Source organism: Cryptomeria japonica, chromosome 9, assembly GCF_030272615.1.
Source record: "Cryptomeria japonica chromosome 9, Sugi_1.0, whole genome shotgun sequence".
NCBI classification, from domain to species: Eukaryota; Viridiplantae; Streptophyta; class Pinopsida; order Cupressales; family Cupressaceae; genus Cryptomeria; species Cryptomeria japonica.
In genome coordinates this window covers 394,330,956-394,343,249 of record NC_081413.1, presented here as the reverse complement: position 1 = coordinate 394,343,249, position 12,294 = coordinate 394,330,956, and the positions used below count along the sequence as shown (strand labels likewise).

At 34.4% G+C, this 12,294-nt stretch overlaps 1 protein-coding gene across 1 annotated transcript; it reads right to left on the bottom strand.

Moving 5' to 3' along the window:
- Positions 1 to 6,965: 6,965 nt before the first annotated feature.
- LOC131073924 (uncharacterized protein C13E7.07-like) lies at positions 6,966 to 9,507 on the bottom strand. The gene is made up of 2 exons (XM_058010445.2): positions 9,211 to 9,507; positions 6,966 to 7,202 (listed from the first exon to the last, which is right to left on the bottom strand). The coding sequence occupies exons 1-2, from the start codon at positions 9,505 to 9,507 to the stop codon at positions 6,966 to 6,968; spliced, it is 534 nt and encodes a 177-aa protein (XP_057866428.2).
- Between the last annotated feature and the right edge of the window lie 2,787 nt (positions 9,508 to 12,294).

The window sequence follows — 12,294 nt, the reverse complement described above, 5'->3', positions numbered from 1 at the left end:
GTTCAATCTTAGCTTAATTGCATCTTCATTCTAGCTTATTTTCTAGAATTATCATGAAATCATGTAGCTTAATCATGCTATCACTGTTATATCATGCATCTTCATCATTTAAATCCTCCATTTAAGTGTAGTCAAGTCACTGAAGTTTGCATACCAAGATCTGAGAGCAAAATTCATACTCACATTTACTAGGAGGTGATAGATCGCTTAGCTATGGTTTTGTCTTTCTTTGATTTAATTCAGTAACCATTGCTTGTAATGATTTATTGAATGCATTGTGTTTGCAAGTATAGGTACACTTCACAGAGCACGACACCTTCCATAAGTATCATTTCTGACCTTATCCAACTCTATAAGTTGTTCCACTCTATTAGCACACCCTCCATTTTAAAACTTAAAATTCCTACTTCCATTTTACTAATAGTCTTCTTTATTAGTTATGCCTTCATCAGTAAAACATTAAAGGTTCTTGAGTTGTGATTCGACCCGATGCCATAATTCCAAAGGAGGAGTTGTTATCTATTAGTGATTGGGAAACAACCAAAAATTGACACTACTCAAAATACTTGATTCTTTCTGAATATCGATACTCCCTTATAAGTTGATATCAGGTCATCAGAGACTTCAGAATCTCTTGTTGCATGTTCCATAAGCCTTTGGGTCAGCTAATTATCATATATTACACGACTACCAAGGAACAAATCAAACAAAGATTTTCAAGTACCCTGTTTAATGGTTGATTAACAACTAAAGGCACATAAAGGTAGTGTCATGAATCATATCATTTGATATTACCATGTATTGCAGATAATATTAATAAACCATCCTTTGAGATAACTGAAGTAACTCACACTATCATTGATAATTTATTTCCTTTGTTAGAATGGTTTTGCCTTGTGATAACTAGTTGTTGGTTGTTGATCCTAACTTAAACTAGCAAGATAGAAAATATGGGAATATTATCCAAGGGTTGCATGCCCTTGCATGGAAACGACAAACTAATTTAGTTGAATATAGAAAGGTACTTACCTTATTAAGTAAAATTGCAAAACAGGCTGAAAATCACGAATAGGGGCTGCAATAGGAAATAATTGTGAGAAGAAACCCTAGTAAGTAGCCCTTCAGATGACAAGAAATATGGTGGTCAAAGGGAAAGCTCCAATGGTACAAATTGATGTTGAACATATATAGGAGGACATCCTCTTCAATTTGACTAAATTTTCTTGAGAATATATACAAGATGAAGAGGAATTTGCAATTGTTCTCTAGGTATTGATTGAAAAAAAATAAAGGCAAAGATGATTGAAAATCATATTATGGGCAAGAATCTAGTACTTGATGAAGAAATAGAAAATTATGATTATTTATGGTATGGGTTTAGTGTAAAAAATGTTTTTTGATGAGTTTTTCTTTGCTTAGGGTAATTTTTGAAATGGTCATTTTCAAGACCGTTGCCTTCCTAGAAACCATTACTTTGAAACTGCAAATGGATGTTAGTTATAAAAGGGAGTTTTAGACAATAGATTAAGAGTGGAGAGGGGATGAAGAGAGGAAGAAAGGGAGGAAGATTTTTGTTTTGGGTTTTGGGAATGCAAACTTTGTGTTGTTTTTTGAAAAATAGGATAGATCTTAGTTTAGTTAACTTTAATACTTTAATAGCAAGTTAGGAAGCTTTTGAACAATTTATCTTCTTGGAATTTGTGCTATAATAGATAAATTTGCATTTTTCTTATGTGGATGCATGTTTGCTCAAGTTTATGTGCACCGATTCATTAAAGTATATGTTTTTCCTCCATTAACCATTGTTATATAGTGTTTATCTTTGAATAAATATTGAATAACAGTGGCAATTGTAGATCCTTTGATTTTTGGTGACTCTATTATGGACACAAAAAGATTGTTGCCTTCTTGCTTCAAATATCTATTAGTGCTTCCCCAAGAGTGGAGGTTGGTGACTCTATTTAATTAAATGACCTCAGAAAGATGGTGTAGTGCTAGTAAAATGTAAGAAATCCATTCAAATCTAGCCTATACCAACAATTGAAGAACTATTGGTTAAAGACCATGAGATACTTCATTCTTTTTGGAATTCTTTCAAAGAAAGTATCTCTAAGGCTGAAAAGAAAAAATTACATCCATCCAAAGATCACAAATCTACATTGTTGCTGAAAAGTGTGCATTAGAGATATTTTCAACTCAAGGGCCTTGAAAGAGATATTCATTAATTCCAATCTTCAGTAAAAGGATTAAAAATCGATTGAAGAAGGTAAGGAACTGGTATCTTATAACTTCTTGGTTCTTGGTGAGAGGAATACTATGCAAAAATTAGTATAACCACTAGTATCATGCAGTAATCATAATCAACAACATAATAAATTTTTGCACCAAGTTGAAGATGAGGAACCTGGAACTTTTCCATCATGCATGCAGACAGAGAAAAGAGAGAAATCATGTATTCCTCCTGAAGAAAAGGTGTTACTAGATGAAAAAAAGATTGTCTTTATTCCAAGTTGGTTCTTGAAAGGTTCAAAAGATGAATTTTGGTGTGGAGTGGAGGATGAAAATGGTCATCCTACTGAAGTGGAGATAGAGGCCGCACATACTTGCAACTCTGAAAACATTGAAAAAGGTATGAATATGTCATTGTATGAATCTTGTTGTAAGAGGTTTGAAGAAGAGAAAATATCAAAAAAATAAATGCATGCATGTAAAAGTAACATAGTTAAATTAGATAAAGGTGGGAATAACTTTTCTTTCCAATCTTCTTGCTTTCTCAATGGAGATTTTGTGTATGTAGAAAGAGAGGATATGGTTTCTGATAAATTTGACCCCATTATAATAGAAAGTAATATTTAGAAGCCACAGTCATCACCTATACACCCCAAAGTTAATTTAGCCCATGGTTTGTGAAAGGAATCTTTGATTTTTTATACTTCTTTTCTACATCAAAGTGAAATCATGATTTATGTTGCATGAGAAAAGAATATTACAACAATGATGAAAATGGAGTGGATTTAATGAATTATACATGCCTGCAAAATATTGTGAGGATTCAAAAGTTAGAGACAATCCACTCTTCAAATTTTATGACTCTGAATTTCATTGATGATAATTTATTTCCTTCTCATGATAAAATCAAATTGGAGGAATATATTCCTGAAATGATTCTAAAAAAGAGTTTTGAAACCATGTTGCAAAAACAAGAAAACCATATACATGTTGAATCCAATATTTTTGGCTATTGTAGACAAGTAGAAGATGGTCATCTCATAATATTTCCATTCCAAATTAGTGTTTAAGATTCCAAGTGATGGTTATTTTTTTGAAAATGAAGTTACTATGTCTTTCCAGCAAACCATGGCCGATAATTCTTCACCAAATAAACAAGAAGACAAAGAATTGGTGCTCGAAAAGGATAAGTTGTTTGAATTGGTTGTTGACGAAGATAGTTTGGTTTCTCTTTTAGATGGTTCCTTATTGTCTGAAATAAAACAAGAAGTTGTGGATTATGATTTAGAGGTATGGATATTTGAGCACAAGCATATGCATGCAAAGTTTCTATAGTCTATCAATTGGAGGTCCGGTATTACGATGGTCACAAGGTGGCTACTATCTTTAGCTACATCATATGGCCACAATCCATTGTTCCACACATGTACCAGTTGGAATCAATGAACACTGAGAGGGCGGGTGAATCAATGTTTTATAGTTTGCAAACCTATTAATATGATTCTTAAACCACCAGATGCATGAGAAAGTAATCAAAGTGTAGAAATATAAATTAAACAACCACACAACCATAACACCAATATTTTTATGTGGAAACCCAGAAAGGGAAAAACCATGGTGGTATTGAGTATCCACAATATTATTATACTATGACCAGAAGTATGATAATATTACATAAAGGGAATGCACTTGCATTTAGGCACACTGCTTAGAGCTCACTGCTTAATTACAAAAGGGCTACAACCCGGAGGAAGTCACTACCTTACAAGCTATTACAAAATGATTACAATGATAAATGAATTAAATTATAGCATCTAACTATACCAAAATATAGTTCCAATTAGGCTTATATTTTTTGGCCATTTGGAGGAATTGATTATGTGTTGCATTGATGTTTTGTTATTGATGTCAACTCTAGTTGTTTTGGCAGTTTACCAGTATCCTTCTGATCCTGGTAGGTTGTTTAGTGTTATTGATGTCAACTCTAGTGTCTTATTCATGCTACTCAGATTTAGGTTCAGTCAATTGGTTTTGATTTGGTGATTAGATGCTATCCTGTATGCTGGCAATCTTGGTTTGTTGTTCTGGTGAGGGTTTCACCAATAGAGTTTTGTTGAATATCTTTGATGATATGCATAAGTGGTGTTGGTGTGGCTTCTAGTGGAGATTCAGGATGTTGATGGTGACCATGTTCAAGACTTGGTTGATTGGGATCATTGCTTTAGCATGTGTAGACATAAATTGGGTCTTGGTTTATCTAGGTTATGGATTGGCCTAATATTGATTGGACTTATCGATGTGTTTCCAGGATGTCTTATGGGTTGGATATTATTTATTTGATCTAAGGCCAACATGTTTTGTAATTATGTAATTGATTTATTGTCTTGTGGCCAACCTTATTGTTTGTGGTCGAGGGTTTATATATATATGATGTAAGATCTCATTGTAGATCATATGTGAGGATGATATAGGAATGTAAAGTAGGAGGGAATAATGTAATAATCATTCATGCAGAGGATTTGGTCAATCATTTCTGATCAAGTTGGGATTATGTAAGAGGATTTATTCCTTTGGTATTGAGCTTAACTAAAACTGTATTCAGGCATAGGAGATACTATCATTGTAGTTCATTCATTCTTCTGAATTGTAGTCTGGATTTCTATGTAGTTAGTGAGATTCCTTTTGTGGTGAGAAGTGTGCTCTAGGTTGTTGGCTTTCCTGCAAGTGCAGGCCCCTCAATTGTAATCACATACTTACTGCAGAAGTATTATCTGACTATGGGTAGGCTTCCCACCATGGTTTTTCCCTTTACTAGGTTTTCCACGTACAAATCTTGTTGTCATGTGGATGGTATTTATTCTCTAATTGTTGCTTCTGGTTAATTGGTATATCTGCTATTTTGGTAATTGTTTTATGCATTTCGGTATTGATGTTTTAGGTTCTGGTAATCTGGTGACAATTGATTCACCCCCCTTCTTAGTTGTCTTCTAGTTATTTGAACTGTCTAACGCAATTGTCTCCTATAGCTGATCTATCATTTTTCTCTATCATCCTGCTTTCTCAAACATTGGAGCATCAAAACCTTCAATCACATTCACCAAAGCTAAAAAATTCTCTCATGTATGCTTTCTTCACACACAACACACCTCAAAATGATTAACCAAGTTGATCTTATATATCCACACAAACAAAAAGAATCATTTACTAAGTCAGCTTCCAAAAATTGCTTAACATGCAACATGAAACGTGTTCCACCAAGTTGGCTCATATTGATCACAAATCCAAATGGGGAACACAACAAGAAGATAATAAGCTTCCCATAAGTTATCCAATCACCTCGAACATGAAACTGATCACCAAATTCAACCCAATAAATCTACAACACATGTTACACCAAACTAGATTTTCCCTAACTGAATTGTCAGATGTCGGAGCTCTAAACTTGCACACAATTCAACACTGTATATCAAGATCACAAAATAATCTCTCAAATCTCAAAGCAACTACCTTGATCATTGCAACCAAAATTACAACACCAATGTCAATATGTGCACCATGATCTCATGCTCTACTAGTTACTAAGTTCCACCTTCCAGACTTATGCCTTATGAACAAAATGACTTATGGTAAGTCAAATCTATGTACACTGGATGTGATCTACAAACTGAGTTGCTATCAATGACAACCCCTAAGTAGCTATTATGCACAAATCTTCATAGGTACAGTGTCTCTTGCCAACAACATCCCCCTTTGGCATTGATGAAAACACTGTGAAAATTGAACTGAATGAATTGTATGCTCAAGATTGAAAATTTTCAAAATTTCAAATTCACAAAATATACAAGCTCACCCTAAGAATTTACACCATTTTTTACTTTTCTCTCTCCCCCTTTGACAACAATGCCAAAGATAGGAATCCACCATAATTGATATATAAAGGTATGTACAACTACTCATAAAAACTTGAAGATGTATACAAAAATTATTCTAAGGAACAACAAATGATTATCCCATGCCTTCTTTAAGCTCTCCAAAATTCGTGTCATCCCGCTAAAAAAGTAAGCATGCATTTCTGCTCCCTATCTATTGGCCAGAATGGGCTTTTCCAAAGCATCCTTAGCATCTTGCATGCTACTCATCAATGTATCTATCTAAATAGTAATAAGACTCCTCACTTTTGACACTCTACCCAAAACTCTTTCCTTTTCTTGATTTAAACTCTTGATCTTATTCAATATACTTAAAACTTGGGGTTCAAAATTACTAGTTGGGGTTGATTGTGGTGTGTATAACTATGATATTCTTGCTATTTGGCCTTCACATTTCCTTATTTTTGTCAATGTCTATACTGAATTTGGGCAAAATCAGACATGGCTTGTATATATTACCACCTTCATCAATTGCATCATGAATACTTTTAGTGCAGTAACCAAACTGACTCTATCATCTTTAATCATCTTCAAAAAATGTTTCAATATTATAGAATTGAATTGATTTAAAACTTTAATATTTATTTCCTTCTCCAAAGACTCAAAATGGGAACCAAAAGCATTCAACAAACCTTTGAGCTTACCGAAGGGATCAGATGTATCTCGTTTGAAAGATGACATGATTTTCTCCAGTATAACTCATGCCAATGATATTAACTCTTTATCAGTGGAATGGGACTTAAGAAATTCCTCACTGGCTTTTTCTTGAGTGAGAGTTACCAATTTTAGTGCTTTAATAGGAGATAATTAGCTTATATCTATAGGCCCTTGACCAAAATCATTTGAATTGGTAGCAATTTGTTTCCCTTTATCAACACCAGTATCTCTTGCCACTATTGTTGGAGCCTGATCTTTCTCCTTCTCTCCTTTTTCACCTGCCTCAACACTCTCATCATTTCCTCCTTTCTCATCATAATCCTCAGCATTCTCCACATTCACTGTCTCCTTAGTTTCTTTCTCTGACACTTCTATAATCAGAGGTTCCTATTCAACTTCATTGAATTTAGCATTAGTACCATCAACATTATCAACTATGGTCTATTCATTAGACTGACCTTTTGGAATGTATTTCTCAGGTGATTGATCCTTTTTCTTATCAAGGATAATGACATGAACTTCCGAAACAGATGTGTCCTAAGGTGGTTCTTTTGTATTCACATCAACTCTTTGATCTATCAAAAACTGTCTCAAAATTTTTTCAGTCTCCTTTGCCACTTCATCTATCTTCCCTAGCATAAGCTTATTACCCCCTTCTTTCTTCAGAATCTATCCTTGGCAAGCTTCAATAATATAATTACTGCATCTTTGGAGATGATAGAGGATAGATTCACTAATATATACTCCTTTATTATTTCATCTTCTAAACTAGTTGTATGTCTCCTAGCGTCCAAAATGTCATATAGGCTTTTAGGAACCATAGATGCAAGTTCTATCAATGCCTTGCTATAGACATCCATATATTCAACAATTGCTTCTTCAACTACTCTCTGATCTTTATAATAAAAAATATCATAATATGTAGGCACAATTTTCAAATTCACATCCTTAATAATTTCATCAATTAATTCTTTCAAGGTTAGTGGGGGCACAATTTCAAATGTACCTTCAATCTTACCAGATTTCAGAGCTGAATCTTGTTGGCAATTTGGAGGAATTGATTATGTGTTGCATTGATGTTTTATCATTGGTCAACACTAGTTGTTTTGTTGTCTACTGGCTTCCGGTAGAGTGGTTAGATTATGATATTGATCTGTAGACCATCTCCAGTATTCTCTAATTTGGTCTGGATTGTGATATTGGTTTAGATTGGTTATTCATGTATACCTGATACATGTCACATTGAGTTGGTTCGGGATTTGATGATATGGATGCTATCATTTGTTCTAGTAAATATTTTGGTCACTGGTAAGGGTTTTACTGACAATGCTTTGATGAATCCGATAAGTAGTGTTGGTGCGGCTTCTAGAAGGTTATTAGGATGTTGATGGTTATCTTGTTCATGTTCCAATTGATTGGTGGTGTTTTCATTTAGGACCGGACATATTCTATCTCAATCTTATTTTGCTAGGTTATGGACCGGTTTGTGTAACATGTTAGTTGATGCTCTCGATGTGTCACCAGTTAGATTTATTGTTTGGATTATGTTATTTCGGTCTTAGGCCAAATTGGTTTATCATTGGTTTGCGAGATTATCTAGCGCATCTATTGTATTATCTTTTAGGTGGTCAGACTAATTGTTTAGGTCCCAGGTTGGCATAAATATGATGTAAGATCTCTTTGTAGATTGTGGGTTTTGTGGGATATAGGATTGTTTGTGTGCAAAAAATGTTGTAATCATATGAAGAGTTTTTGGTTGATCATAGGTGATCGAATTGGGTTTATGAAAGAAGTTTAAGATCTCTAGTATTGAGCTTAACTAGAATTGTACTCAAGAATAGGAGATTCTATTCTTGCAGTTCATTCTTATTTTTGGATTGTAGTCTGTATTTATTTATAGTAAGTGAGGCTCCTTTTGTGATGAATAGTGTGCTCTAGGTAGTGTGCCTTCCTACATATTCACACCCCTCTTATTGTAATCACATACTTGCTACAGAAGTATTATCTGACTATGGGTAGGCTTCCCACCATGGTTTTTCTCTTTACCAATTTTTCCACGTACAAATCTTGGTGTCATGTGTTATGGATGGTTGGTTAATTAATTATTCGGTTATTTATGTTTATGCTTAACTGTTACATCTGCTATTTTGGTATTTGGTTTATGCATTTCGGTAGAAGTTTTTGTGATCTTAAAGTTTTATAATCTATTGACAACTGACTCACCCCCCTCTTAGTTGTTCATCGGTTATCCTAACACATCTATCTTAGAATTTTTCTTCATGCTTGCTCTGGCCTTTCCAGATGACTCAGGTTCTTCCCTTGACTTCTTGGATTGCTAAACTCCACCAGATTTTGGCTTCTTCACCACTCTAGCGTAGGTGGTTTTCTTCTTCACCTCTTTCACTACTTTATCAGATTCAGTCTCTATGTTCTCACCAGTGGTAGCAACATACACTCTTTGAGGTTTCTCCTTCTTCCTCTTCTCTGCCCCACCGGTTGATGATGTTGATTGTGATTTGGGTGAAGGAATGGGCTTTTGCACACTAGAAGTAGGTCCAGACTGAGACTGTCTTTGCTTGGCTTGCTTCAGAGGAGTGGGAACAAGTTTTGACTTCTTGGGCTTCGTCATGTCATCCTCCTTTATAATTTTTAGTTCTCTTTCCCTTTGCACAACCTCCTTGGATATACCCATTTGTTCTACTAGCTACTCTACCTCTTTCCTTACTTTCGTCTTTCTTGCCAGTCTGGTAAACTTCTTGTGCAAATCAAGATATTTTTCTTTACAGGTATCAAACCTTTCTTCCTTATCACCCAGTGGTTGACTCAACAAATGTTGAGCATATGCATCAAGTGTGGTAGCATCCACCTCATACCCCATGGGCCTGATCCAAATAGTTCTTGGCTTAGCTACCTCCATGTGGCATTGGTCTTTATCAACCATGAAGCAAATGGTTTTGTCATACTTCCCAACAATCTCTTTAGGGATACTTTCCCTAATTGTCATTGTTGCTTCAAATGATTTAAAATAGCCCAATAAATAAGATTTTTGCATAACAGTATCACCTAAACCCTACAATCCTTCCTTGATTTGAATGGCCACCGATTTATCATAAGCCCACTGAATCTTTCCAATACTAAGGATTTCATTTAGGAAATATAGTGCCAAGAAAACAATCAAGGAATTGAATTTGAATACATGTTTCTTGTCTTGCTTAATATTCTTCAAATTGCTCAATAACTCACTAAGAAGAATTGAACAAAGATCATACCTTTTGTCTTCCTTGAGCATCTCATAGGCTACTATATATGGTGAAAATGGAAACAACAATATTGAAAGACTAAATGAATTCAACCACAAAACCCTAGCCTAACAACAACAAAGATCCACCATAACATATGAAGATTACCTAAGACAATGCAAATCAAATGAAATCACAAAGATTATACCATCACATGTCCAATAGGGTTTGAATCTCCATTCTTCCTATCTCCATTGATCTTGCTTGATATATTTGCTCTCAGATTTTATGTGCACAAGAGCTCAACAAAAAATGGAAATGTGGTTGCAAGTAGGATGGCATATAAAACTGCAAAAGCGTAGTGTAGTCAATTGATCAAGTAGCTAGTTAGGGTTTGATAATGAAGGAAGTATCCTCTTATATAGAAGACATTATAAGAAATGGAAGGATAAGATTGAGAGGTGTAAAAGATAAATGGTTGGCTATGATTAGAGGGTAGGTAGAGGAAATAAGAAAATAATAAGAGGGTAGGTAGTGTATGAATTAAGAGATGAATGACATGTGTCATGGGTAGAAAAGGCTAATGAATTAATTATATTAATAAAGATTCATTTAATTAATAGAGGAAGTGGGATCAATTAAATAAATAAGATATTTATTTAATTTAGGAAAAGGGTAATTTAAATAAATAAATGTATTTATTTAAATGAGAAATAAGGCTAGAAGAGGATAAATGAATTAATTAAATAAATAAAAATTTATTCAATTAATAGAAGAATTACGCTAAAATAATTAAATAAATAAAATATTTATTTAATTAGACTGGACAATTTTAGGTGTCTATAGCTACAAATATGGCAATATATAATATTGAGTTCTGCCTAATCGATTGATACACTTTATATCTATTGGTGTTGGAAATAAGCCACAATCGGACAGACGATGGATTGGTCCAAGAGGGGCCAGTAGCTCAGTGGTAGAGTACTCCAGCAATGTATGGAAGGTCCTAGGTTCGAGTCCTAGCTGGTCCATGTCTCAACAATATCTAGTCACCATTGAAGTAAATCTAACATTGTGCTCTATGATATCATTGATATTCATCAAATGACTATCATGCTAAGATCCAATAACCTTTGTCACCATTGTATTTTGAACTTTCCTCAATCCAGGGATCTCACCAGTAGAATTTAAAAGGTAACCACCTGAATAGCTTGCTTGGTGATCTTGTGAGGTTGGTCAACCACATGAACTCATCATAGATTCAGCTCAAAATGTATTAGACCCATTCAGGTTCATCGAACACTGGGACATGCTTGGTATAAAGTGAGATCATATCTGCATTCCTAAGCTCTTTGATGTTGTAGTGGATGTATGCCCTAATATCTTCGTTATGAAGTATGCCATATGGGACAAAAGAAAATGCACCTTCCAGATCATCTTTAGTAGATTTGAATGGGTTCCTCTTGAATACAGGCCTACCTCTCTTAATAATTTTGACCATCAATGGAGTTGCAACACTAGATGCAGATGTAGATGCCATTTCAAAATAAAGGTATGAAAAGATAGCTCAAAACAAAAAAAAATACCTTTTGATTCTCTACCGAGTGCAAGAAATTGTTGATTGATCGCCACAAGCTCAGATTTCACTGCTAAATTTCTTTCACTTTGCTGCTCTTCTCTTTTCTCTTATTCACATTATGAAGAATGAGCTATTGAAATGCCTTTTTATCCACTGAAAACCTAATTTTTAGTTGTAATAAATTCACAACCCTAAAGTCTTCTGGATACTCTATTTTCATGAATTCACTCACCAGAATATGAAACCTCCATGAAATCTTTTGGATATCATCTACAGAGATAATCTCCATCATCTACAACCATCCTTGACCGTTTATAGATCTATTAAAGGGGGTTCTAAAGATCTTCATGAAAATCTCCCTCCTAAGGCATTAGGCTTTAGTTACTGGATGAGATTCCTACACTAGAATCAGGTGTGGAGCCATTTTGAACAGTAGAATCTTCTTTGTTAACCCACATCTTCTTACGTTGATCTCTAATCTCTTCCACCTTAGCTTTTCCCTTTTCATCTGATTTATTCTTGTCTACTAAAGCATCCCTACTTCTACAATATCTTGCAATATGACCAAGTTTGTTGCATGCATGACAAACAACACTTCTTTGTATAAGCCTAAAGTTCATTTGATTTGGTCTTATCCTGCATTGGTTATAAATGTGCCCAT

What these genes read in the sequence shown, in the direction of transcription:
- LOC131073924 (XM_058010445.2), bottom strand. Translation starts at nt 9,507, where the DNA reads ATGGGTATATCCAAGGAGGTTGTGCAAAGGGAAAGAGAACTAAAAATT. An exon ending in CTGATAAAGTAGTGAAAGAG is followed by an intron (nt 7,203 to 9,210) that starts GTGAAGAAGAAA and finishes GAAGTTGAATAG; the next exon opens with GAACCTCTGATTATAGAAGT.